General features: G+C 42.2%; 1 protein-coding gene and 1 long non-coding RNA gene across 2 annotated transcripts in view; both read right to left on the bottom strand.

Annotated features, from left to right (window-relative positions):
• The window catches only part of LOC143292257 (protocadherin Fat 4-like), a 42755-nt gene that overhangs the window by 2147 nt on the left and 14750 nt on the right, over positions 1-25858 (bottom strand). Inside the window, exons 16-51 of the mRNA XM_076602445.1 lie at positions 25627-25758; positions 25105-25290; positions 24454-24588; positions 23732-23923; positions 23123-23254; positions 22593-22781; positions 22031-22147; positions 21476-21664; positions 21079-21210; positions 20555-20743; positions 20015-20155; positions 19483-19671; positions 18832-18969; positions 18309-18497; positions 17701-17832; positions 17027-17203; positions 16275-16400; positions 15680-15865; positions 14643-14743; positions 11880-12027; positions 10778-10900; positions 9990-10175; positions 9287-9415; positions 8392-8574; positions 7907-8029; positions 7290-7475; positions 6765-6887; positions 6272-6454; positions 5172-5315; positions 4530-4715; positions 4016-4141; positions 3221-3403; positions 2713-2835; positions 1954-2139; positions 882-1010; positions 295-480 (exon numbers count right to left, since the gene is read on the bottom strand). Coding sequence (XP_076458560.1) covers positions 295-480; positions 882-1010; positions 1954-2139; positions 2713-2835; positions 3221-3403; positions 4016-4141; positions 4530-4715; positions 5172-5315; positions 6272-6454; positions 6765-6887; positions 7290-7475; positions 7907-8029; positions 8392-8574; positions 9287-9415; positions 9990-10175; positions 10778-10900; positions 11880-12027; positions 14643-14743; positions 15680-15865; positions 16275-16400; positions 17027-17203; positions 17701-17832; positions 18309-18497; positions 18832-18969; positions 19483-19671; positions 20015-20155; positions 20555-20743; positions 21079-21210; positions 21476-21664; positions 22031-22147; positions 22593-22781; positions 23123-23254; positions 23732-23923; positions 24454-24588; positions 25105-25290; positions 25627-25758 — 5619 coding nt within the window. The remainder of the gene's footprint in view (positions 1-294; positions 481-881; positions 1011-1953; positions 2140-2712; positions 2836-3220; positions 3404-4015; positions 4142-4529; positions 4716-5171; positions 5316-6271; positions 6455-6764; positions 6888-7289; positions 7476-7906; positions 8030-8391; positions 8575-9286; positions 9416-9989; positions 10176-10777; positions 10901-11879; positions 12028-14642; positions 14744-15679; positions 15866-16274; positions 16401-17026; positions 17204-17700; positions 17833-18308; positions 18498-18831; positions 18970-19482; positions 19672-20014; positions 20156-20554; positions 20744-21078; positions 21211-21475; positions 21665-22030; positions 22148-22592; positions 22782-23122; positions 23255-23731; positions 23924-24453; positions 24589-25104; positions 25291-25626; positions 25759-25858) is intronic.
• LOC143292851 (uncharacterized) lies at positions 12038-14225 on the bottom strand. Its single transcript, XR_013056689.1, has 3 exons — positions 14045-14225; positions 12929-13057; positions 12038-12062 (listed from the first exon to the last, which is right to left on the bottom strand). It is a non-coding gene; the product is annotated as an uncharacterized LOC143292851 (long non-coding RNA).

The following is a 25858-nucleotide window of genomic DNA, read 5'->3' as shown; positions in this document are numbered from 1 at the left end:
CAAATTACATCTGGAACAGGTTAAACAAAAAAGAAAAGATAACACTGCCCACTAAGTAAGGTATAAATATTAACAGCTGGTAAATATCGTGAATACCTGAATTTGGCATTTTATGTCTATGAAATTATGACAGGCAGTCATACGCCATGGCCATGCAAAAATGCAAACAATTACGGACATAGGCGCATTCACAAGCGCAGCCAAACCAAACATATGATCACACACATATGACTGACAGAAAAACAACCAGACAGACAAGCTGGGGGATAAAAACAAATAGACACCACGACTAACGTTCACGTCTTTGTCGACGGCCGTGGTGTTGAGCACAGTCGAGCCGACGATGGCAGTCTCCCTGACTGCGGTGACGTAGCCTGGAGCCAGCCACTCCGGGGCGTTAGGATTACGTAACACTGTGATGTCAACAGTGGCCGTGGTACGTACAGCCGGACGAGCCGTGTCGTAGGCGATCACCCGTGCCTGGAAAGAAAGAAGACAGTTGTTACCTTTCTTTCAACATTTCATTCATGTCACCAATGCTGGTAATTATTGGATTTTACAGATACGGAAATGACTGCTGATGAAGATTTCTCTTTCTATGTTCCTCATTTTTTGCAGTCTGCTCCTTGCTTTTTTTTTTTAGCATGTTCTTCCTCTTCTGCTTCCCGCTTTTTCTCTCTCCCGTACTTTCTTGTCGTTGACCTGCAAAGGCAAAACACAACTGCTCACCGTTTTCACCACTATTCGTTTTGCTAGTTACCTGTGTCGATGCATTTCTCTTTTTCAGTTTCAAAGCTCTGTTTAATACTTCATAAACAAAGAAAGAGTTACATGAAGGCGAAAAAAAAAACCCCAGACTTGCAGACCCTGGCAAAACTCACCTTGTAGAAGGAGGCCCGGAGACTGTCACTGAGCAAACTGCTGCTTGTGGACAGCAAACCTGTCACTGAGTCCAAAGAGAAGAAGCTCTGGGTCGGGTAGTCGCCAATCAGCTCATAACGGATGCTTTCCTGGAAACAGAAAAAAAACTTAGATAATATTTTGTGTCTGTAGACTACATCCCTGATCTCTTTATAACTCCCGAGCAGACAGTTTAGCTGATTTGTTGTTGTTGCACCATTCATCATTCAGATTAAGACAAATCCCTTTTTCTACCTTTGACAATGTTGGAATGGATATCAGCCATCCCTAAAATATTTCGACAGAACAGCAGGAAATGTACATGATTAATTAGGTTTTCTAATGTATGGGAAAAAAGGACTTGCCCCATATTCATACCATGCACTCTGATTTCTCTGATGCGAACAAAAAACTGTCAACTCATTAACGATGCAGACTAAAGTGCTAGCTATAGAAGCAACACATGTCATCCCATTAACTTCTTCACCACTTTGATCGAACTTTTCCGTTTCAGTGCAAACGCCAAGCCTACTACTGACTGTATAACGCATCCACAATGGCTGGAAATGAACTGCTGACCGCCAGTTACCTTAGGACCAGTCGATGCTGTGCTGTTTGAAACAGAGCAGCCTTAGTTTAAATGTTGTGAACATTATGCTGTACAACAATTTGTCTAGTGTACTCTATCACCATCACATTAGTCTGAACGAAACAGAAATGATGAACTACAACATCAAACTGGGACTTGCCTCACCTCGCTTGACGTAGCGATGACTTTCCGTAAGTCTTTCACCATCAAGGCTTTCTTATATATTTCTTCCAAAACATTAACATCCTATTGTCAGAAATAACTAAAACCAGCAATATCTAACTGGCGTATTGAAAGGAATTAAACTTATGTTTAAAAGATAATTTCACATCTGTGCACAATCTCGTATTCATCATAAACCTGGTGATTATAAACAGTAAACTATGCTTAATTACAGTAAAACGAAGTATTTCTAATAGGCCCAAACAACAACCGATCTTTGACTGCCAGAGTTCCGAACTTACAATGAGGTCATTGTCTCTGGCCTGGACAGTGATGACACTGGTGCCCGTTGTGACCAGCTCGTTGATAGCCGTTTGGTAGGGCAGGTTGATGAAGAAGGGCGGGCCTTGGTCACGGATCACCGTGATGAAAGCCTCCACTGTCGTCTTCTTTTCGGGGTTACCAGAGTCGCTGGCCACGATTACCATCTGTCAGTATAAAGTCAGTTTGATAATGACTTTTGTTCAGGGATATGCCAGTGTGGGCAGAACATCATTATAACCAGAAAAGTTGCTTAAAGAGGTAATATACACACCAGTTATAATTATTCAAACTTAACAATGTGATTTTTGATGGGACTGAATTTTATTTCATGTCGATTTTCATTTTGAAATGTTGATAACTGTTAATGCTAAACGCAAAAATATTGCAATCATGTACAAATACAGAACAACCGAATTTCATCTTTTCAGACAGAAAATTTCCACAGTCATTTTGACTTCAATTTCGTCTCTATGTTGTGCTGTAAAGAAAAAAGGAGAATAAAAGATCTAAAAATGAAAAAAAAAAAAACCCAAAAAACCCCAACAAAAAACAAAAAGAAAAAAAACAGAATAACACCCTCCCTCATCTTCATCAAAAACCCAGAGCTGACTTAAACAACGGCAGCAGCAACCACAACAGGAGTAAACAAAGGGCAACATTAAAATCACCACAACAAAACTAAACAACACTAGTTCCGACAACTGATTGTAGAATAATTATTGTGTTGCCTTACTTACCCTGTACTCTGTCTTGGTGTCGGAGGTAAGCTGTCGGCGAACACTGATCAAACCGGTGTCGGCGGAGAGATAGAAGTAAGATAGTGTGTCCGCTTCTCCTGTAGCAGTATATACTATGCGGTCCTGTTACATAACAGACACAATATTGTATGAAACCAGCTTATGACAGAACGGAACACTGTATATGTAGTTTTGTCTTCAAATGACTAATTTGATATTACCTATCTGTGGAAGTTTGTCTTTCCAGTGCACGAGCAACACACACACACACACACACACAAAACAAACAAACAAACAAACACACACAAAAAAACACACAACAACTGATGTTTTCTTATTGTTGGTTTGTTTCATTTTTTTTTTTATCATACTGCTTTTTCTTACCAGTAAATAACTTTTATATCATGTTAACTCAAATACAATTTAAAAGAAGAAAAGATAAGACACAGACACACACAAGCATTTTCTTTTTCGGTCATCCTCCTCTAACCAGAGTAAAAACACATACCCCATCCTGATCGGTTGCAGCGACTTGAAGGATGCCAACACCGACTTCAGTGGTTTCGTTGATGGTAGTTCTATATGGGGATGCAGAGAAAATAGGCGAGTACTCATTGCGAATCACTGTGATGGCTACTGTCGCTGTTGCAATCTCCGATGGGTATGCTGTGTCCGCCACCTGGAGACGCAGCTGTTGGGAAAAAGACCAGTACGATTAACTGATTGATTTGGTGTGTGTTTAGTTCTACTGATCTACTTGTTTCTTTATCTGAAAAACGAAACTTTTCATGTGAATACAACATAAGTATTTAGCACGACTGAGCACCTAAATGACCAGTCACAGCAGGAAGAGATCAAAAGATCAAACACGCACAAAAAGAAAAAGAAAAAAAAGAAACAAAAAGAAGCACGATGAACAATATCATCAATGAAAGAAAGCAGGTTGAAAGAAAGATCGATAAAAAGAAAATAAAGAAGTAGAAAGAAGCAAAGCTCTTATAGTTCACATGTGACTATACTGCAGTAAAATTTCCTCTTCTTTTCGTAACGACTAGCCAGTCATCATATGATCCGAAGGTTGCTTGTTCATGTCGCTGTGGCAATGCAATTACTTTGAATAGCAAATTGCAAATGTTATATGACTGAGTAGGTGAGACAGGATGCCTGTACTCTCAATCTGTCTGTTTTACCTGTGCACTGTATGAACCTACGTTGGCACATACACACACATTCACGCACATAAATATTTTCTTCTGCACATTTGCAAACAACAAACATTATTCACAACAGTGTAGATACTAACAACATAGTTGAAGCTGGCCCGGTCAGTACGCAGGTTGTTCCTGACAAAGATCCTGCCGGATGTCTCGTTGACACCAAAATAGAAAGGAGTGACGCTATCTCCAATCACACGGTAGGTCAGCTGACCCTAGAAGCATGAACAAAGAAATAAACATAGGTCAGTTCTTCAGTGCTAACACATGGCACTGGTCGAAAACACCTCGAACGGGCTCTACTTCACAATGGTAAATAATATAATAAAAATCTCAAGAAAAACAAATTCTTCACAACCTTTCTTTCCAGCTCTGGTCCACAGTGATTGAGTATAAAATTAAGAAAATATTTCAGTCTGTATTAAACTCATTGTGTTACAACAAAAACAAAAATGCTGTATTACAGTAGAAACGTATGGCATAAAAAAAGAGCACAAGATAAAATATACCACTTGATTAAATGTCTGCAATTTGAAAAATAAACTGCAAGAAACTGACAAATAAATATACAGCAACAATAATCAATATTATCTAATAACTTACAGCCAAATCGTTGTCAATAGCCGTGACCTGAGAAATGAAGCTGGTCACCAGTGTGTTCTCCGACACGGTCACGAAGTACGGTTGGTTGATAAAGGTGGGCAGGAAGCGGTTACGCACCACGTTGACGATGAAGGTTGCATCAGTGATGCGTTCATTAAGGCGCTGGTCACGCGCACGCACTGTCATCTGCGACATATCCATGAACATATGACGTCATTTTCAGCGTATTGTAGTGGTTATAATATTGTATGATGCTCGGAATGTGGATTTGAGACAGTAACGTCGAACATCACATTTGAATTCGTGCATGTGCGCGCGCGGCTGTGCATGACTGTATGTGATATATGTGTGTGTGTGTGTGTGTGTGTGTGTGTGTGTGTGTGTGTGTGTGCGCGCGCGCACGGATGTGTGTGAGCGTGTGCGTGAAAGAGAGAGAGAGAGACAGAGACAGAGAGAGAGAGAGAAAGTGGTGACAGAACATATACCAATGGCGTGCAACCTTTTTGACAAACGCACGTGAAAGCACGCGTACAACACACACAATCCACATGCACACTCCCACAAATACACACATACCTATACGAACATGTAATGACTCAAAAGACAGCAGGTTCAGTTATGACGTGAATAACTTATACTCACAGTGAAGCGGGCATCCCTGTCAACATCGTCAGTCAGCGGGCGTCTCAGGTAGACAGCTCCTGTCTGCTGATTGATGTAGAAGTAGTTCAGGGCCTTGTCTGAGTTGGCAGTGCCCGTGGACAGCAGAGCGAATCGAACCTCATCCTGCAACAGTGTTATGTGTGGACAGTGAGTTTAGTTTGTCCATAACATTGTATCAGCATTATGTGTGGACAGTGAGTTTAATAAGTCTGGAGTGATGGCCCAGAGGTAACGCGTCCGCCTAGGAAGCGAGAGAATCTGAGCGCGTTGGTTCGAATCACGGCTCAGTCGCCAATATTTTCTCCCCCTCCACTAGACCTTGAGTGGTGGTCTGGACGCTAGTCATTCGGATGAGACGATAAACCGAGGTCCCGTGTGCAGCATGCACTTAGCGCACGTAAAAAAAAAACCCACGGCAACAAAAGGGTTGTCCCTGGCAAAACTATGTAGAAAAACCCACTTCGATAGGAAAAACAAATAAAAATTGAATGCAGGAAAAAAAAAAAACATTGGTGGCGCTGTCAGTATAACAACGCGCTCTCCCTGGGGAGAACAGCCCGATTTTCACACAGAGAAATCTTTTGTGACAAAAATGAGAAATAAAAGTCTATGATTTTAATGCGTCATTGTTATGTGTTGACAGAGATACTATTGTGTCTATGTTACTGATGCATCAGTATTATATCTAGATAGAGAGTTTTGTGTGTCTATGATATAAATGCATCAGTATTATGTGTATATATTTTAGTGTACCAATGACCTTGCTGTATCAGTGTTATGTGTGGACAGTGAAACTGATTTGAACTATGATCATAAAGCATCAGCAGTATGTACGGAGAAATAAAACACACACACATACTCACCACGCTACACCCATAGAGAGAGAGAGAGAAAGAGACAGACAGACAGACACCCAAACAGATGAGACAGATAGAGACATGGAGGAAACTGAGACAGTGAAAGAGCAAACTGAGACAATAAGACCCTGAAATCGAGAAGAGACATAAAGAGAGAGATAGAGAGGCAGGAGAGGAAGATGAGGTTGGTAGAGGGGGAGAAGAGAAAGAAAAAGCGCTCACCCCATCAGCATCAGAAGCCGTAACTTGTTCAACCACAGTACCAAGGGCATAGGTCTCAGCGATGGTCACCTCATACACGGCTCGAGTGAACACGGGAGCATTGGGGTTGCGACTCACTACGATGTCCACTGTCGCTGTCGCCGTCTTTGCCGGGGAGGCATTGTCGTAGGCGACAACACGAAGCTGTTATCACAAGATAACAAGAGGTGGAAATCAGGGGAGCTCACCGATAAAGAAGAGGACTGTTGTTTCGCTTCCAAGCAAAAAACAGTAATGGATTATCATGAAATGAAATAGGGAACAAGTGCTATGCAATACATTTGACGTAACTGGTTCAAAAATGGTAGTCGAATTGTTAATGTCAACGTTATCTCATAATTATTTTCCACTATGATACTTAATGTAAAGTAACACCAATATGAAATCAAAAGAAACCCGTTCTTTGTGATGTCACCAGAGAACGAAGCCATCTGGCATGAAGTCTTGTCAATACCTTGTAGGTTTCGGCAATGTCTTCCTTCAGATTATTGCGCACAGTGACGATGCCAGTGTTAGACTCCACATCAAAGTAGTATGAGGCCTGGAAATCTCCAATGACAGAGTAGACAATGGCTCCCTGAAATATACAACATTCCGTTTCAACAAAAACATCCTGATGGTTTCATACTTGCGTTTGTCAATTAGTTCATTTAGAAGGAGAGGTTACACACAATGTTGTCATTGATTGAAACTATACAGGCTGCTAGAAAGTTAGACAAACGAAATGCCTCCAATGGCACATATGTAAACTGAAGGTCATAGAGACAAAGGGTTTCAGAATCAGTCAGTAGCTTCAGGACAATGTACGCTGCAGCCATGTTGTTTGAAAAGCTACTAAAGGCAATGTCAAATAGTCATATGAAGCAGTTTGCCGAAGGGAGAAAACATGGACCTATACTTTGCAATCAACACAAGCCAAGGAAGATGTAACGTTTATTTATCTAAATCGATCGCCATACAAAATAGGTACAAGACTGACCTTGAGGTCGGAATCGACGGCGGTGACCTGGTAGACAGAAGTACCAATGGCTGTAGTCTCCAGCAGACCAGTGTTGTATGGCGTCCTCTGGAACACTGGAGGCGCTTCGTCACGAACCACGTTGACAATGACACTAGCTGTTCCTGTGCGAGCTGGGTTACTCATGTCGTCTGCCAGAACCAAGAACTGGAAAACGAAATTTATTGTAAAATGAGGTCCCACCTGGCACACATAGAGTCATTGTTAAAATATAACAAAACCCAATAAACATGCAAACAGACAAAGAAAGTGATAGAAGTAACAGAAAGGAAGAAGAAGAAGAACAAAACAAGATACAAAGAACAAGATACAAAGAAAAAGACAAAGGACAAGGGAAGAGCTGAAACGTAATCAAAAAGTCTACCAATCAAGCACAACAAGTTGTAAAAAAGATAACTCTGACATTCCTTATCCTCAAACCATCGCTCCCTTCTATCCTATACCCTTCCTCTACATCACATTACGGTTCCATGAACAACAGCAGCACGTGAAGTGGCAACTGCAGTCCCCTGCTGCAAAATTAGCCACAGCATCAATAGTATGACGAGAAAGTGCCAACGGCAGCATGATTGACCTACCCTGAACTGTGTGGTATCTGTGCTCAGCAGCGTCTTCCTGAGGGAGATGAAGCCAGTGTCCTCATTGAGATAGAAGAACTCCTGGTCGATGGGGTCACCCACCAGGCTGTAGCGAAGCACGTCCTGAACACAGAAATGATTGCATTTGTATTTGGCTGCTTGGTCTGTGGGCTGTCTGTATGAAGGAGAAATGTGTAAGGTACATAAATGTACACAGAATGAAGGACTGCTTCTGTATTTGAATGCTTTGTCAGCTTGCTGTCTGTATGAATGAGAAAGGTCTAAGGTATCTGAATTTAAATGGGACAGGGACAGCTGGGGAGGGATATGAGAGAGACAGATAAAGAGGAGAGTGGTGGGAATGAAGGGAGAGAGGGATGACATAATACATTAGAACACATACCCTGCCAACTAATGCTCCTGTACAAACACGCAAACACACACACACACACACACACACACGAGTACGAAACGTAAACACTCACGCCATCCCCGTCAGTGGCATTGACATCCACAATGCTGGAGCCGATGCCAATGCTTTCCACCACACTGCGCTGGTAAATGGCCGGGTTGAATGTGGGGCCATTGGGGTTGCGGTCCACGAAGATGGTCGCTGTAGCCGTGGCGATGTTGTTGGGGTACACAGTGTCGTAGGCAATCACAGCCACCTGGAGATGCCAGTGACAGGATTAAAATCACTGGGAGTGAGAACCACATGGTGATTAAGTGACACAGTTCGTGGTTGTGCTTGGAGGCAACCACAGCCACTTGTCTTACCAGCTGTGAGTCAGGGTTAACAAAAATCTAACAGCAGCATGAAAGAAAAAAGAGAGGCAAAGCCGTCTTGGCTCAAGTGATTCCTTCGGAATTCAACAAACACATATAAATATTTTCTTGGTGTCATTTCGGAATATTTCGGTACTGACATGATTCAAACCTGACATTCGTAGAAATTGATGAAAAGTTTATGTATTGATAAATGGGCTATATCACACACACACACACACACACACACACACATATATATATATATATAGAGAGAGAGAGAGAGAGAGAGAGAGGGAGAGAGAGAGAAATCTTCTCTATTTGTAATAGTCAGGCAATCGAAAATCGAAAATTTGAACGGATAAAAGCCTAAAGACTTAAGCACTGAATGTTAACCACTGCCGGTCACAATCTCTGACGAATCTCGAAACAGGAGCCTGAAACTATTCACTGGGCTGTAAACCGCAAAAATGTTGTATCTGCCAAACTGTCGCACGTGCCAAGTTGGCAGATCTCAGATAACAGCTGAATTGTCGTCGGCAACCTAAAATAAGGTTATGTGGTGGTAAGAAAAAGCATTAGCAAGTAAAGAGTGTAACGAATGTAAGTACTCACAAAGTAGGTGGTGGAAAGCAGACTGTCAAGAGCCAGGGACTGCTTGACGAAGATGTCTCCGGAGATGGGGTTAACATCGAAGAAGGTGGGCGCTGGGTAGTTGCCCACCACTTGGTACCGGATCACTCCCTGCAAAGTACAACACGGTTTGTATAGGGCTGATCAGAAAAATCCTCTATCACCCACTGCATCGTTTTGTTTTGCGATACATCAGCTACAACATAGAGAGGATTAGTCAAAAATTTACTGACCACCCTAATTTTCTTGTGTTTTTTTTTCCGTGACATACAACGTCACTTCAATTCAGATTAAAAGTTAGTAAGAAAATCAAAATACGGTTGATAAATTATTAAAGTGAACACACACATACGTACATATTTGAAAACACAAAAACTAGGCTGATAGTCAGTGTGCCTGGCCTTTCACGGTGGCACACACACACAACACACATACATTCTCTTTCACTTACATACACATGCTCACTCTCTCTCGCTCTCTCTTTAAATGCATTGGATGGTCGCATAAATATTTATTTGTTTGCTTAATTTTTTTTTATTGATGATTTATTAGGACTGATATGTGAATTCAGCTGATGTCGCCTTTAGTGTATGATACTGATTTGTACCCCCTTGACAGAAGGGCTATTGGCTGTTGTCGATAAAAATGTGTCAGTGTCAGTGTCAGTGTCACTTTCTCTCCCCACCTGCAAATCAGCGTCCACAGCGGTGGCTCTGAGCACAGTGGAATTGATGGCAGTGCTGCGCTGCACAGTGGTACGGTACGGCAGCTGCACAAAGTTGGGTGACGCCTGGTCACGCAGGATGGTGATGATCGCCACAGTGGTTCCAAACTGCTCAGGACTGCCCTGGTCTCTCGCACGGATGTTCAGCTGCAACAAAATCATTACTGATTGTTAAAATTACCAACAACCGTATCATTCTACTGATTGTTAAAATTACCAACAACTGTATCATTCTTTGATGGTTTATTAAATTGACTTATCCACACATTGAACAATTTCAACAGCCCTATCGTTCTTTGTTCATTTGCAAAATATATTGTCCATCCATTGTTAATCTTGCTCTCACTCCTTTCGTTTATTGTTGGTCAGTTATGATTACAATCGATCTAATCATTCATTATTGGTTAAATCCACGTTACTGGTTACTGTCAGATGCTACGTCGAACCGTTTGCTGTCTTTATCACTTGCTGCCACTTTGTCCAAATCACTGACACTTTCCTTGCTCTTTGATTTGATGATTGTAAACTGAACTAAATTTGTTTTGCATTGCTTTATTCAAAATTTACTGCTTTACGCGTTTACGTACATGTGTGTGTGTGTGTGTGTGTGTGTGTGTGTGTGTGTGTGTTTGTGTGTCTATGTCTGTGTCTGTCTGTGTGTGCATCTGTGTGTATACTTGCCAGGTTGTGTGCATGTGTAAGACAAGCGTCATAGAGAGAGAAAAAAAAAGTTTTGTCTCTTCACTGACCGTGTCAGTGACCTGAGACCCCTGAGTGAGCAGTTTCTTCAGAGAGATGACTCCTGTCTCGGGGTTGAGGTAGTAGTACTCCAGGGCACGGGACTCTCCCAGCAGCTCGTACTTAACAACATCCTGTGCAAAACACATAGCAAAGCTTTGAGTTCCTTTGACACAATGTTGTGCGAAACACGTAGCGTGGCTCCGACATCCTTTAACACAATTCCGTGTAAACACATATCACAACTTTGAGTTCTTCTGACAAAATGCTGTGCAAAACAAAGCAAAGTTTTATGTTCCAGCAATACTGTGCTGTACCCGTTATGCCTCTCCAAAATCAACTATTGCTGTGAGTTTATGAAATGCTGTGCTGCGAAAAAAAACATTCCAAATCTTTGATTTTTTGGTAGACAGTGTTGTATAAAAGGCAGAGCACAGCTCTGAGTTAATGCAAAACACATAATATAATTTGAATAGTATAATACTGTGCTGTTAAACGCACTGCATGGTTTCGGAATTTCGCAACACTATCTTGTACAAAACACACAACATGCCCCTCAAATACTGTAATATTATCCTGCACAATACGATTTTGTGACAATCTCTCATATAAAACATAGGGCTTTTAACTCCTGTAATTTTGTGTTCATGATATACAGTAACTAAATGGAATAATGTAATACGTTCCATTATAAACATGGATTTGTTTAGAAAATCAATGCATCATTTTTTTTTTTATACAAGAACGTACATTACAGCCTAAAAACTCAGCACTGACCTCCCAAATAAAAGATAGGTAAATGCTCTGTGGTGTAACAATTTTGTTTCTTCCCGTTGGTATCTGGATTTTCAAAAACTAATGCATAGGTTAGAAAAGAAATTGTTAACATTTCTGGAGCTGGAGTGATCCACCATTTGACAAGCATGTACTGATCATTTAATATATGAACTAGGTCGTATATATGAGCGCATGTCAGTGTTACAACTATCTGTGGGGTTTTCAGCGAAGACGTGCATTTTGTTCACCTCAGTTATCACGATCTTAAGCACACGCATACCTAGTAAACCAAGTGGCAGACTGAGGCGGATATAGAAGGGTATAAAAAAAACTAACCAAATCAAGATCATTGGCGGTCACTTGCGTGATGTTCAAGCCTAGAGGCTGGGTGTCGGGGATGGTGGCACGGTAGATGCTGCTGGTGAAGATTGGAGCATTGAAGTTGCGAAACACGTTGATGCTCACTTCGGCCGTGTCACGGCTACTGGGGTACACCGAATCATATACCACCAGGCGGAGCTGCAAACCAATCATATGCGCCAGGATAAGTTTACATGGGAACTCCGTGTCAATCGATAATTCATTCATATACGATAAGGACTTTAGCATCTTAATGCGTTCTTGTGTTCTGTTTCTAAAGAATATATTTTTAAATGAGAGGGAAGGCGAAAGATCTTCATAAGACCACAAGACCACTCTTTGAATTACAATGGAGCTACAGTACCTGCAGGCCCCAAGTTTTTTTTGTTTTTTTTTTATACAACATAGTCTATAAATGTTTTCCCGGGGACTCAGTCTTCTTTTCAGGACATAACATACAGTATCTTACAGTTTTAGTCATAAAACATCATACAATATGTAGTTGTTTTTTAAATGTGGTACTTTGATGAACACAGTCTATCTTTTTGTGTTATGGATGAACTAAGTTCTGTTCAAACATACTAATGAATATCAATATGGCTCTTTAATGCATCTATGCAATACAATGTGTACATATTTCATTGAATCAGCAGTATTCGTTTCAAAATGTTGAAGAAAATCCTGAAAGGAACAAAGACCATGGAGACAAGAAAGTGAACCCGAAACATTTTTTTTCGTGGAGCATAAAAAGCAAATTATTTATTAAGAAAATAAAATCATGAGAATGAATATATGAAAAAAAAAGAAGTTTACTTCAACTCTTTCTATCTTGGCAGATTTCTGTAGAACACAGATGATCATACTTCTATCTACAGAGTGAAATAAGCAAAAAAATGTACAAATAAATGAAAAAAAACCTACAATAAATGAGATAGCCAAACAATGAAAAAACTAGAAAACCCACACACACATAACAGAACAATCGTTGCAATCCTTCACTGTGAACCACAACAAAAGAACCATACCACATAAGAAGTTCCCCGGTCGAACAGAAGAGCAGATCTGTCATACACAGTCACCAGGCCGTTCTGTCTGTTTACGGTGAAGAACGCTGGGGCCACACCGTCACCAATCACCTCGTATACAAGGGAACCCTGCATGACACAGACACATATATGCATTCGTCAGTCATAAGCGTGCATTTGTGTGTGTGGAAGGGTTGGGGGGGGGGGGGGGGGGGGGGGGCTGTCTTTTCTCTTGTGAATAATCCTGGAAGAACTGGCTTGAAATAGTCAAGAAGGGTAATGGCTATCCAAACCCAATATGAAACACAAATTGAAAGGAATAATTGAATGCTCTTAACCAGTAATTTGAGAATTTTGCACACAAAAAAATGTGAACGTTTCAAGTTGCCCATCGCTCTCTCTCTCGCTCCGTGTGTGTGTGTGTGTGTGTGTGTGTGTGTGTGTGTGTTTATGTGTGCGTGTGTGTGTGTCTGTCACTATGAATGTATGTGTGCGTTTGAGTGTTTGTGTGTGTGTGTGCGTGTGCGTGCATTGCATTGAATGTGCCTGTGCTGTGTATTGCAATGCATTTTTAAAAATTGTATTACCCCACTTTTTGTCACAACATACTCTGTGTGAAGGCTGCTCTCCATGACAAAAGCACACTTCAACAGTTTAGTGTCATTCTCTTTTTTGTCTTTGTTCTTTACTTTCACATGTAGATAACTGTATGTATTTCATACTTATATCGGTGTGATTCTTTACTGCAGCAATGATAATTCTGTTGTTGCCGTGAGTTATTTCACGTTTGCTTCGTGTATACTGCTCACGAGACCCCGGTTTGTCATCTCATCCAACAGACTATCACCCAAACCACCGCTGAATTTTAGTGGAGAGCTCACGAGAATACAGTTTGCCATCTCATCCAAAACACTAGCACCGAGACCACCGCTCAATTTTAGTGGAGAGCGGAGTAAAAATTCCTGGTCCATGCGAAAATTGAACTCGTGGACACAAGCTTCTTTATTATCAGGCCACTAGTGTAAGTATGCGTTCGTTCAACGCGCGCGCGCGTGTGTATGTGTGTTTGTGTGTGTGTGTGTGTGTGTGTGTGTATGAAGACACCCTGTCACTTACTCTGAGATCTGAATCGACAGCAGAGGCCTGGTAGACCGAGGTACCGTTGGCAGCGTTCTCAGTGACGCTGGCAAAGTAGGGATCGTCGAGGAAAATGGGCGCAGCGGCGTCACGGATGACGCTAATGGTCACGTTGCTGATGGAGGTCCTCTCCGGCACGCGCTGGTCTCTGGCACGCACTTGGAACTGCAACCCAATAGGACTCATTTTTATATATGCTCTGCCATGTGTCTGCTTTCCAACAAGATAATCAATAGGAAGCGATGCTTTGCATCAAAACAGGCGGTCCCAAGACACTTTTCTCACTTCCTGAAATAACATGACAATGCCTAAATATTTTTTTTCTTTTGTGTGTACTCGAAGAATGTGTCAACAGAAATTGTTTAAAGCGTAAGAAGAGCAAATGTTTACAAAACAAAAGGGATTTACAGACAAAGAAAAGCTGACCCTGATTTTAGGTGTTTATTCTTTTTGCCATGGTCATATATATATGACAGACAGATAGATAGATAGATTGATAGATAGACAGACAGATAGATAATTTCTCCCTCTCCAGGTTGCAGTACTGACTCTGTAAAGGTTCCTTCCAGTCTGGAACAAGGTCTGCTTGAGGGAGATCTCTCCACTTCGTGGATTCAGGTAGAAGAACAGACCAGCATCATCCACTGCAGGATCCACAATCTCGTAGGCAACGATATCCTGGGAAGTGGTTACACATTCAGATAATTAATACTGACAATAACAAATGTGGAATTTCCAATTTCATGTTTGGAACCAATTTTAAGATCAGAACCAATTTCTTGTTTAGATTAATTATTCTGGTATGAAAAATTAGCAAACAGATTCATGAACTGGACAAGGTGTCTCAAAATATGCCATAAGATTATTATTGTATGAAATGAAATCGATTCTTGTACGTTTACCTACAAGCAGAACGTTCTAAGTTCTTAAAATGCTCGTCTGAAATATTGTCTTGTCCACAATATAAAGAAATTGTTTGCTTATGTTTATTATATTTATTTACTCTCATTACTGAAAGTGTTATCTATATTGATCAAATAGAATATGTGGATCGATGATTCCATTCATAAACATGTTATGAATTAATACTGACCAAAGTACATGACGAAACTCTCTGACGGCAATATCAATTATTGTCAAATAAATCTAAATCTCCGTTGATCTTCCAGTCCACACGAAAAACAACTGGATCAAACTGTCGGTGGGTAATACAATCAGGCCTTAGCCTGAAAAGTCACAGCAGATTGAATGAGGCTGCCCGCACGGTTACTGTGCTTCAAGGACCCTTAAAGACACAACGCTGTGCTGTGATCAATGATCAACTAGTTTGTGCGATTTGTTGCTCTGCTGAGTCATGTTTTTTGTTGTTTTCGTGCGAATAGCCGTAGTATCCTGACGTGGTCGAGGTAACTGATCTAAAATAAGATCAGTGGGTCGATGTGGGACCCGGATAGATCTAGTTCAGCGACAGCTCTAAGCATTATGGTATGAAAGTCGATTTGTGTGGAAGGTCTGGAAAAAAGGCTACAAATGCCTGATATAATTTCACAGAATCATAATTATGTTTCAGAAATCCAGCAAGCCTTTGACAGAGGCACACACAGCTGTACTGACCCCATCAGCATCCTGAGCGGTGACTGTGAGAATGACGGTACCAATGCTGACGGTATCCTGCACATTCTGCACATAGTTGTTGGTGGTGAAGACGGGTCCATTCTCGTTCCTTGTCACTGTGATGTTCACAAAGGCCTCGGCTCGCTGAATGCTCACTCCTGTGTCCAGCTCTGCTTGGACTTGCAGCTGAATAAAGTAAATGACTGGTTCTTTAGTAGGCTAATTGTCTCATATACTGCCACTAAATCTGTATTTTTTAATTTTATATGTACTTAGTTTTACTTTATATGTACTTAATTTTACTTTATATGTACTTAGTTTTACTTTACTTTATATGTACTTAGTTTTACTTTATATGTACTTAGTTTTACTTTATCATTTTTTTTCAAATCAGTTAAAATTATCTACGACACCTATATAACTAAAAACTACTTTAAACCCAATAGGCCTAGCTCTCCTTGTAAAGTAATGAATACTATAACATGGCCAATGAAAATAATTATAGCAAGCATTAAAATGCACCATATCAAAATCAGATGGTCGTTGATACATCTTAACTTACAAATGAATGAATTAACAAAGAAGACAGACTCACCCTGTAGAAAGTGAGTCGAGCGTTGTCAGTTCTAAGATCCTGCAGCACAGTGATGCTTCCGGTGGAAGAGTCCACTGTGAAATAGGTGGGGCCAGGGGCGATACCAAGCAGTCGGTAGGTCGGGAACTGGTCCGGAAAACATAAAAAAAATTCCATCAGTATTCGTGATGGCTAATAATGTGTCTCCCTGTCTCTATCAGCTTCTGCTTTAATTTGGCTCTCCTCTCTCTGTTGCTGATTATGATAAAACATATTTCTAAAGAATCTTCCTTCGGTTTTAAGATGTCAGGTGTCTGTTGCATTACCTTGGTACCTCTAAGTCCCTACAGAGGACACTTGAAATTGAAAAAAAGCTTCGCTAAATACATTGCCATCGGGTGTAAATTAATCTGTGTGTGTGTGTGTGTGTGTGTGTGTGTGTGTGTGTGTGTGAGTGTGCGCGCGCGCGCGCGCTCGCTCGCTCGCTCATCTTTCGATGTGCTTGTATGCCTTTGAACGAATTGGGTCCATTAATTATAACATATCTACATACTTCCATTAGTCATCTTCATTTTCAAGGTTAATACCACCGTTCGGCTATTATACGCACTGTCACAATCAATATTTCATTATATACTGTAATAGATTTATCACCCTGTATTTCTTTTTAAGATGGTAATGATGCTGCTATTGCGATGACGAATATTCTGATTAAATAACAGCGCTATGATTTGTCACTGTTGTTTACAAAAGCGCCATTCTCCAACACTCACGCCAGGCTGCGCGGACGCAGTGATGATGGGGCTGCCAACAGCCGTGTTCTCTGAAATCACGACCTGGTAGCTGGGGAGGTTGAAGCTCAGCTGTCCGGTCTCACGTAAAATGGTCACCTCCACATACGTGAAGTCGCGCTGCTGAGGATCTCCTCCGTCACTGGCCACGCAGCGGATCTGCACACAGTACCAGGACTATGCATTTGCTGCTACAGCAATGCTGTCTTTTCGTGCGTTGGACTGCTTGAGTCTATATGTCCTCTCTCTGGACCAACTCCCTTTACTCTCCATCTAGCATTTGAATGTACTGTTTCTCGGTTTCTTCTTCATGTCTCGCCTTTACCCTTCTAAACTTCTGTAATAAATTCGAATCCTTTAAACAGACTGATACAGAGATTGTCAATAGACAAACATTGTAAACGAATAAAGTATGGACATTAATAATGCTTAGATAAAATAAAGTACACGTCGTGTGCTGAATGTAACACACACACACACACACACACATACACATACAGATAAAAAAAAAATACCACACACACACATCCTCACACATCCTCCTCTGCACCCAACACCACCCTCTCCCCTCCATTCCCACCGAATCTTTCAACATTTCTTAGCGATTTCTGTATTCATTCAATTCCAACAGAATCCCCCCAAGAAGGTGAACTGACCCTAAAGAGATTGATGTTGAGGTTATCCACAGACACCAACAGAGTGATGACACCGGTGTTGGGGTTGATGAAGAAGTAGCTGTCAGCAGGTGCGTCGCCCTGGATGGAGTAGGACACCACATTCTCGGGAGCCTGAAACAGAAGAAACGATATGCATCTGTTAAAATAATGCAAAGGTATAAACGAAAAGAAAAAGAAAAGAAAGACGAGGAATAAAACAGGCGGGATGAGGAGGGGGAAAAGTGATGAAACGAACGAATTTAAGACACAGTTGGACATTGAAAACAGAATTTTGTTAATGTGCAATTTTAATTACATCTAGGACCTAGAATAATAACTGTACCCTGTGTGTGTGTGTGTGTGTGTGTGTGTGTGTGTGTGTGTGTGGTTGGTGTGTGTGTGTGTGTGTGTGTGTGTGTGTGTGTGCGTGTGTGTGTGTGAGATAGAGAGTTTGTGTGCGTGTGTGTGTGTGTGTGTGTGTGTGTGTGTGCGTTTGCATGTGTCTGCATTGTTAATGCATACTCATCTCCTCCTACCCTTCACACATCAACCTCCTCACACCACAGCCCACCTCACCCCCTACCATCCACCAAACAGTGAGTACTCACGGTGGTATCGCTGTCGGTGGCGTTGACCTGGGCGATGAAGGTACCGACAGGTGTGGTCTCTGGGATGGTCACTCGGATGAAATCGTTGTTGGTGAACAAGGGTGGGAACAGATTGCGCAGAACGCTGATGCTCACCACAGCCGTTGCGCTGAGAGAAGGCACTCCCCCGTCGTATGCCAACACACGAGCCTAGAACAGGAATTTAGTAAACGCCTGAGTACGCTATGAACTTGAAAAGTAAAGCCCAGAATTAGACGTACACACGAGAGTCAATGATTAATAATTTCACACACTCTCTCTCTCTCACACACGCACACACACACACACACACACACACACATAGGAAATCTGAGAATATGAACGAACTTCTCTGTACCTCATAGAGATTTTCTGTGGTGCCGACCAGGGAGCACAAACACACACACACACACACACACTCACACACACACACACTCTCTCTCTACACTAACAGGAACACTTACACACTAACACATACACCGCATGCACAGTGTCTGTCACTCACGATATATTTGGCGTCAGTGTCGGTCCTGAGATCAGCGTTGGACCTGAGAGAGATGAGACCTGTGGTGGAGTCCACAGTGAAGAAGGTGGGGGTGCTATCATCACCGATCAGCTGGTATCTCACCACGTTGAAGGGTGCCTGCAACCATGGAACAGAATGAGGAACGAAAGCAGGCACAGAAAGAGCACTGCAAAAACAACAGCAACACAATGTGAAAAAAAACACGTCTCACTAGATTACAGCAGTTTGGACTGATACCTGGTTTAATCAACAGGTATACCCCTCTCCTTTAACTCGTTCTCCTGGCTTTCTTGATTCATATCACCCAATTGCCATCAATAAAGTATAAACGGAGAGTGCATCAGGCGAGGATTTCAAACACTAACATATTCTGATAAACGTTTTGTAACTTCATTTCTACTTTTGAATACCCCAGAAATGAAAGCCATGGATTAGTTTGCAAAGGTCTACGATCTTGCTGATCTACATAACTCTCTCTCTCTCTCTCTTTATCATCTGTTTATAAAATCACAGTTACCTGATCAACATCTAATGCCGTCTTTATGGTAATCGTGGGCACAAACAGTTCAGACAGTTGAATCAACACTGAAATCAATCATGAGCCAGTACACACGAGGAAGACGGCCTTACCGCTGTGTCAGTATCTACAGCCGTGGTCTGGAAGATGCTAGCTCCAGCTGCCTGGTTCTGGAAGATGGTTCTGGCGTAAGGCTGGTTGATGAACTGTGGAGCCACGTTGTTGCGCAGGACGTTGATAGTCACGCTGGAGAAGGAGGAGTTACGTGTGGGGAATCCCAGATCGTTGGCGTACACTTGGAACTGTTGACAGGAAACGATTATTCATTACAGTGTGGTATTCCCTTTCATACAAAGTGCGAATAATAATCAATAGGAAACATATACACTCACTCATACAGGCATATATATATATATATATATTATGTATATATACAATGGAGAGAGAGAGAGAGAGAGAGAGAGAGAGAGAGATGCAAAGGAGAAAGAGGAGGTAAATCTTAATATCTGGGTATTTAGAAATTGAAGCAATAATAATGATACAAACCAGTAACCTAAACCCACATCTGTCTGACAAAGTGCGGTACAAAAACGTAAAGTACGGTTTCTTCATTCCTCGGAAAGGGAAAACAGTGTTGGAACTGACCGAAAAGATGGTGATGTTTCGGTTGGCATTTTCCACCAGGGATCTGCGGACAAGGATCTCGCCAGTCACAGAGTCAATGGAGAAGTAGAATTCATCGTCAGCGTCTCCCACCAGGTTGTAGCGCACCAGGTTGCTGGGGCTCTGAACACACGAGGTGAAGGTCAAATGAAAAAACAGCTGTTAATATTTCTGAAAAAAACAAAGAAAATGCGGAGGTACGTACTGACTGAAAAAAGCATCAGTACCTGGCCACTTTTCAGTGTGCACGTTTGAAAATATAATGCACATAAACATACATATATACAATTATGACATGTACGTGAAAATGCATACAATTTCCCTCGGACACATAGATAAGCTCGGTTTGCACATAAACACATAAAGAAGCTCGCGTTTGTACATACGATGTATGCACTTTTCAGTTATGATTCATACTGGAATCAACATTCCCATACTAAAACAATCAAACGTAACAATGAAATCGCGCTCACCCTATCCATACCCCATACTCCACACACGCACGCACACATACACACTCACCGTAGTGTCAGCATCGGTGGCAACGACACGGATGCCCACAGGGGTGCCCACAGCCCGGGTCTCCAGAATGGTGGTGGCATAGTTGTTATTGTTCAGCACTGGGGCCAGCAGGTTCCGCTCCACATCCACCACCACCACTGTGGTGTCCGACAGGCGAGGACTGCCGCCGTCCTGAGCTTGCACGCGGATCTACAGTCACAACACAAGATCGACCTTGAAGTATGTCATACAGATTTGTCTAAGGCAGCATCCACTGCACGCTACTTATCGCGTTGGGTTGTCGAAAGAGGATGTGAGAACAATGGTCAGACATGGAAAATGGTGCACAGTATTAGTCTCTTGTCTTTGAATAAGAAAACCACGCCACTGCGGGTGTTGCTGCTATCAAAGAGAGAAGCCTATACTGAGCACACACGTCCCTTGGAGACGAGACATTTGACATGACTTATCATGACCAATGCGCACATATTGTTGGAGATGTGTGCTAAATGAAATGAGTATGAAGCCCCTATAAAAGCACTCACGCTATATCTGTCGGCAGAATCGGTGGCGATGGACTGGGACAGGAAGATGGTGCCAGTGGTGGGGTTGATATTGAAGAATGAAGGCGAGGAGTCATCACCGATGATGCTGTACTGTACCGTGTTGAATGGCGCCTGGAAATCACCGGCAAAAACCGTCAGTGTGCATATACGCTTGTCATTCTTCAATGAATTATAGGCCTACAACTCTCGGCTGAACAACCGGAGAGGGGATAATATTTCAGCCTTATTCTGTTTAACAAAACTTAACTGACTGGAAGGGTCACTTAAAACTGTGAGAACGATCTTTCTTTCTTTCTTTCTCTTCTTCTGTTGTCTATGTTACCATCTATCATTTTTACAGGGAGACAAACAAGAACAGTCCAGAATGTACACTCACAGAAGTGTCATCATCAGTGGCCAACACCACAGCCACAGAGGTTCCAGACAAGGCGTTCTGACTCAGGGTACGCTGGTAGGGCTCGTTCTGGAAGACTGGGGGCACCTGGTTTCTCAGCACAGTCACCCGTAAAACTCCAGTCGTATTCACCAACGATGGTTCGCCTCTGTCAAAGGCTCGCAGAGGAATCTGAAAATACACAAATTGCCATTTTTGTGTGCGCGCAAATCTACATGAATACAGGTTCATATTTAGCAATATCACAGTGAACAATACAGACGCCAGAAAAAAAAGACAAACTCTAATCTGTTTGTACTATCTTTTCCTGCATAAAAATTCTGTTTAAACCAAACCTTTAGAAAGAAAAGCAATGGCTGTAACAATTCACTAACAGTGCACACTAGCTTCTAGCATGTTACCGAAAGACGTACTTACGATGGCACACCAGGCTGTTGACCCCGCGATAAACAACCAGTAAAGGCAAACACACACACACACACACACACACACACACACACAGACGAAATCTGAGAATATGAACGAACTTCTGTGTACCTCATAGAGATTTTCTGTGGTGCCGATCAGAGAGCTCCTCAAGTAGACATCGCCGGTGTTGCTGTCAATGGTGAAACGGTCTGAGGTCAGTCCGTAGTTCACCACATTGTTTGGAGACTGGCAAGACAAGGGAAAAGATAAGAATGAATGGTATTAATAAAAACAACAACAACAACAACTATATTTGTTAACATAAAATATAGGTAATATGATGCTTGGACAGACATCTACTGAACGGACATTTTCACACCAATACAAGTGGGCCTCCACGGATTAAAGATTGAACGGAATAGAAAGATTTGTGAAAGAGCCAAGGAAAAAAGTAAGAGGGGAAAATGAAAGCAGGGAAAGAGAAGGGGTATAGAGCGGAAACGAAAGGAAGGGGGATGGGGGTGACGGGAAAGAAAGAAAAGAGAAACAAAAAATAGGAAGATAAATAGAGAAAGATGAGGATGGTGGACTGAAAGAGAGAGAGAGACAGATAGACACACAGCCACACAGACAGACTGAGGGGCGGGGTATGGGGGGCTGGGGGGTGGGTGGGGAGGGGGAGGTCACTCACGCTGATGTCGCTGTCAGTGGCCTGAATACGGATGATGGGGACCTGCACAGACTGAATCTCCAGGATGGTGACTGCAAAGTTCTCACTGGGCACAAACTGTGGGGTGAACTCGTTGCGCCGTACTTGGATCGTCAACAGCTCGAAGCGTTCACAGGCAGGAGACCCTCCGTCCGTGGCCCGCACACGTAACTGAACAGAACACGACAGCGGTGAGGTGATCACGAGGGCGGTGCTGGTGGGAGTCGACGTGTCATGCATAGATGGTGGTGAGAAAAAGACACAAAAGTGACTTTGAAGAAAATAGATGTGCATGTATGCGCAGGCACTCGTGTACATTGCATGCGTGTGCGTATGCGTGTATGTCTGTGTGACAGAGTGAGAAACACAGACAGACAGACAGACAGAGCGTGTGTGTGTGTATGTTTGGAAACTGTGCGTTTCATGAGCATGAGTATGTGAACAAGTGGAAATGTACTGGAGTGCCCTGGACACAGAGTGTATAGTTCTACAGACACTGACGCACGACTCACGCGGTAAATGGTCTGAACGTCGGAGAACAGTCCGGTCCTGGTGGTCACTTGTCCCGTGACGGAGTTGATAGCAAAGTACACGGGGGCGTTGTCGTCACCAATGATGTCATACGTCAACGTGCTGAAGCGACCCTGTTCGCACAAACACGAGTTTATCCTGGAGGCACAATATTACTCCGATAAAAAAGCTTTATGTGCACACATATGAAACCAACACTGAGTTGGTCAGCATTCTGCTGATCCACAAATGGAATGCAAATTACGGATTTGCTTTAGTTAATTCATGGAAAATACATTTTAGTGCGGTATGAAAATTACGCAGGATCAATCCATCACATTAACAAAGCAGTCATATCCACCATGTTATGGTAATCCAGTGCATATCGTGAGAAGCTGGTATTAAAAATCGCAAATTAGAGAACAGCCCATATTTCATTTCATTTGTGTAGACTAAACTCAACACTCAAATTGAAATATTATTCACCTAATCAGATATGAGAAAATCTATGATAGTATGTAACATGATAAAAAGCAAAATATAGATCGAGATGCTCTATTCATAGTTTAGACTACGCATACATTACATAATGCAGTGGAAGTTTCACTCACGGAAGGATCGCTGTCAAAGGCAGTGACGTTGTAGATGACGGTGAACTGGTTGGTGGTCTGGGAGATGGTGACGTCATTGGGCAGGTTGCTGAAGACGGGGCAGTTGTCGTTACGGATGACGTTGATTCGAACTGTGGCAAACTGGGGACTCTCCGCGCGGGGCGTGCTCAGATCATAGGCCCTCACGCTCAGCTGAAAGCAGCAGTTTGTGTAAACAATGAGAATGTTGTTCCTTCACACAATACAGTTTCATGGGAATATTTACGAAGCGCTCAGAGCAAAACAGTACCTTTATCTCTCTTAAAAAATCACACTGAAAAGAAAAAAGACCATTTTCAACTAGAAACAGTATTACTTCTACGACTGATTTTATTAACACAGTTTACGCTGATTTTTCAATATAGTTCAACTCTAGGCATTTTCCATAAAACGGACTCTCTATTCCCACAAAATATCGAGCTCCTGCCTTGTTGCAAATTTAATGCACACGAAGAATTCATTATACACAATGCACCCTTGATCTTCTTTGGGTGATGAAAACAAAATGAAACAATTTCCAAAGCGCATTTTGTGTGGAAAGAAACCGAAAAAATGTGCAATATTACGATAAATCCTTATCACTTTCTTGCGAGTCTACAAATTGTACGAATCACACTGCTTGACAAGACTGTATGGAGGCCTCTCCCACCCCGAAACGTCACAGCCCTAACCACGTGACTCACCGAGTACTGGGTGATAGCTGACTGGTCCAGAGTGAGAGCGCGTTGAGCAGACACCACACCTGTCACACTGTTGACGGTGAAGTAACTCTGGGACGACTGGCCCACGGTCTCGTAGCGTACGATGTTGTAGGGGCTCTGGGGAACAAGCCAAGCTGCGTCATACACTGAACCCTTTCTTTCAAAGAGGACCAGAGGTCCGCGCGCTTTTTGTCAGAACCATCATTTCCTGTTTCTTCCTGATAGAACGCAACCGCCATTGTTACATCTGATGTAAGTATAATTCTCAACAGATACTTATGAAATATCATTCAAACAAAAAGTATCATACTCCTAAACATCAGTCAATACATGAAAGTTCGGTTACTTCGTATGATACACTGGTGAGCTGCAAAAGAGTCCTTTTTAACACTGATGTTCGAGTAAGTCTTACATGTCTGAACTCATAAATAGTTCACATTCATAGTATCGATTTGCACGTCTGTCTGAATTACAAATTTGCTAGAACCAGCAAAATCCTTCCGTTGAAAATGCATACATAATGTTACTTAAAATATGTAAGAAAATAACCTATGAAAAAAAGTATATGAGCTGCCAGTATTTGACTGCGAAAATATGCGTGCCCGTGAACACCCACGCCCACACACCCCTTACCTTGGTATCGGCGTCCGTGGCGTTGACCCTGAGGATCTCCACCCCCAGGTCCTGAGTTTCCAGGATGGTGGTTTCGTACAGCAGCTGTGAGAACTGCGGGGAGAACAAGTTACGTCGCACCTGCACGTTCACAGTGGCCGTGGCAGTCAGAGCCGGGGTGCCGCCATCTTGTGCCAGAACTCGCACCTGCAAGTGTACGTTGGGATTACGACTGCTGCTGCACAGCTAACTGAAATGGCGTCGTTGAATACACACCTACTACCATACTTCAACAAATAAAAGGGTGTAAACTTTTTTTTAATACTGCACTGTCTTTCATCGCACCCTACACATTGTTCCTTAAGTTAAGCTCTTTTTGCTAGTATCTACCCTATTTTTCTTTAACTGATAAAATGTCAAACAAACAAAAAAAACCCAAAAAATACAACAACAACAACAACAAAAAACAAACAAACCCAAAACAAGTAAACCCAAACACAACAAAGTATCAAAGGAGGAAGAAGAAACAATTCAGAGCCTTACTCGATAGGAAGTTTCTGTGTCAGTCAGAATGCTTCTGGCGAGGGTGATGTCGCCATTCTGGGCGTTGATGTTGAAGAAACTGGTGGCGGAGTCATCGCCGATGATCGACAGTGTCACCTCGTTGAAAGGAGACTGCATATATAAACATGAGATATGTATCATCAGCGTTGGTTTTCCCGTTACATTTTAACATATTTCGTGCTAAGTTCACAGACACTCCAGCAAAACCTGT

The sequence above is a fragment of the Babylonia areolata genome, chromosome 18, assembly GCF_041734735.1.
Source record: "Babylonia areolata isolate BAREFJ2019XMU chromosome 18, ASM4173473v1, whole genome shotgun sequence".
Lineage (NCBI taxonomy): Eukaryota > Metazoa > Mollusca > Gastropoda > Neogastropoda > Buccinidae > Babylonia > Babylonia areolata.
Note: the sequence above shows the minus strand (reverse complement) of the source record. Positions and strands in the feature narration are given on the sequence as shown.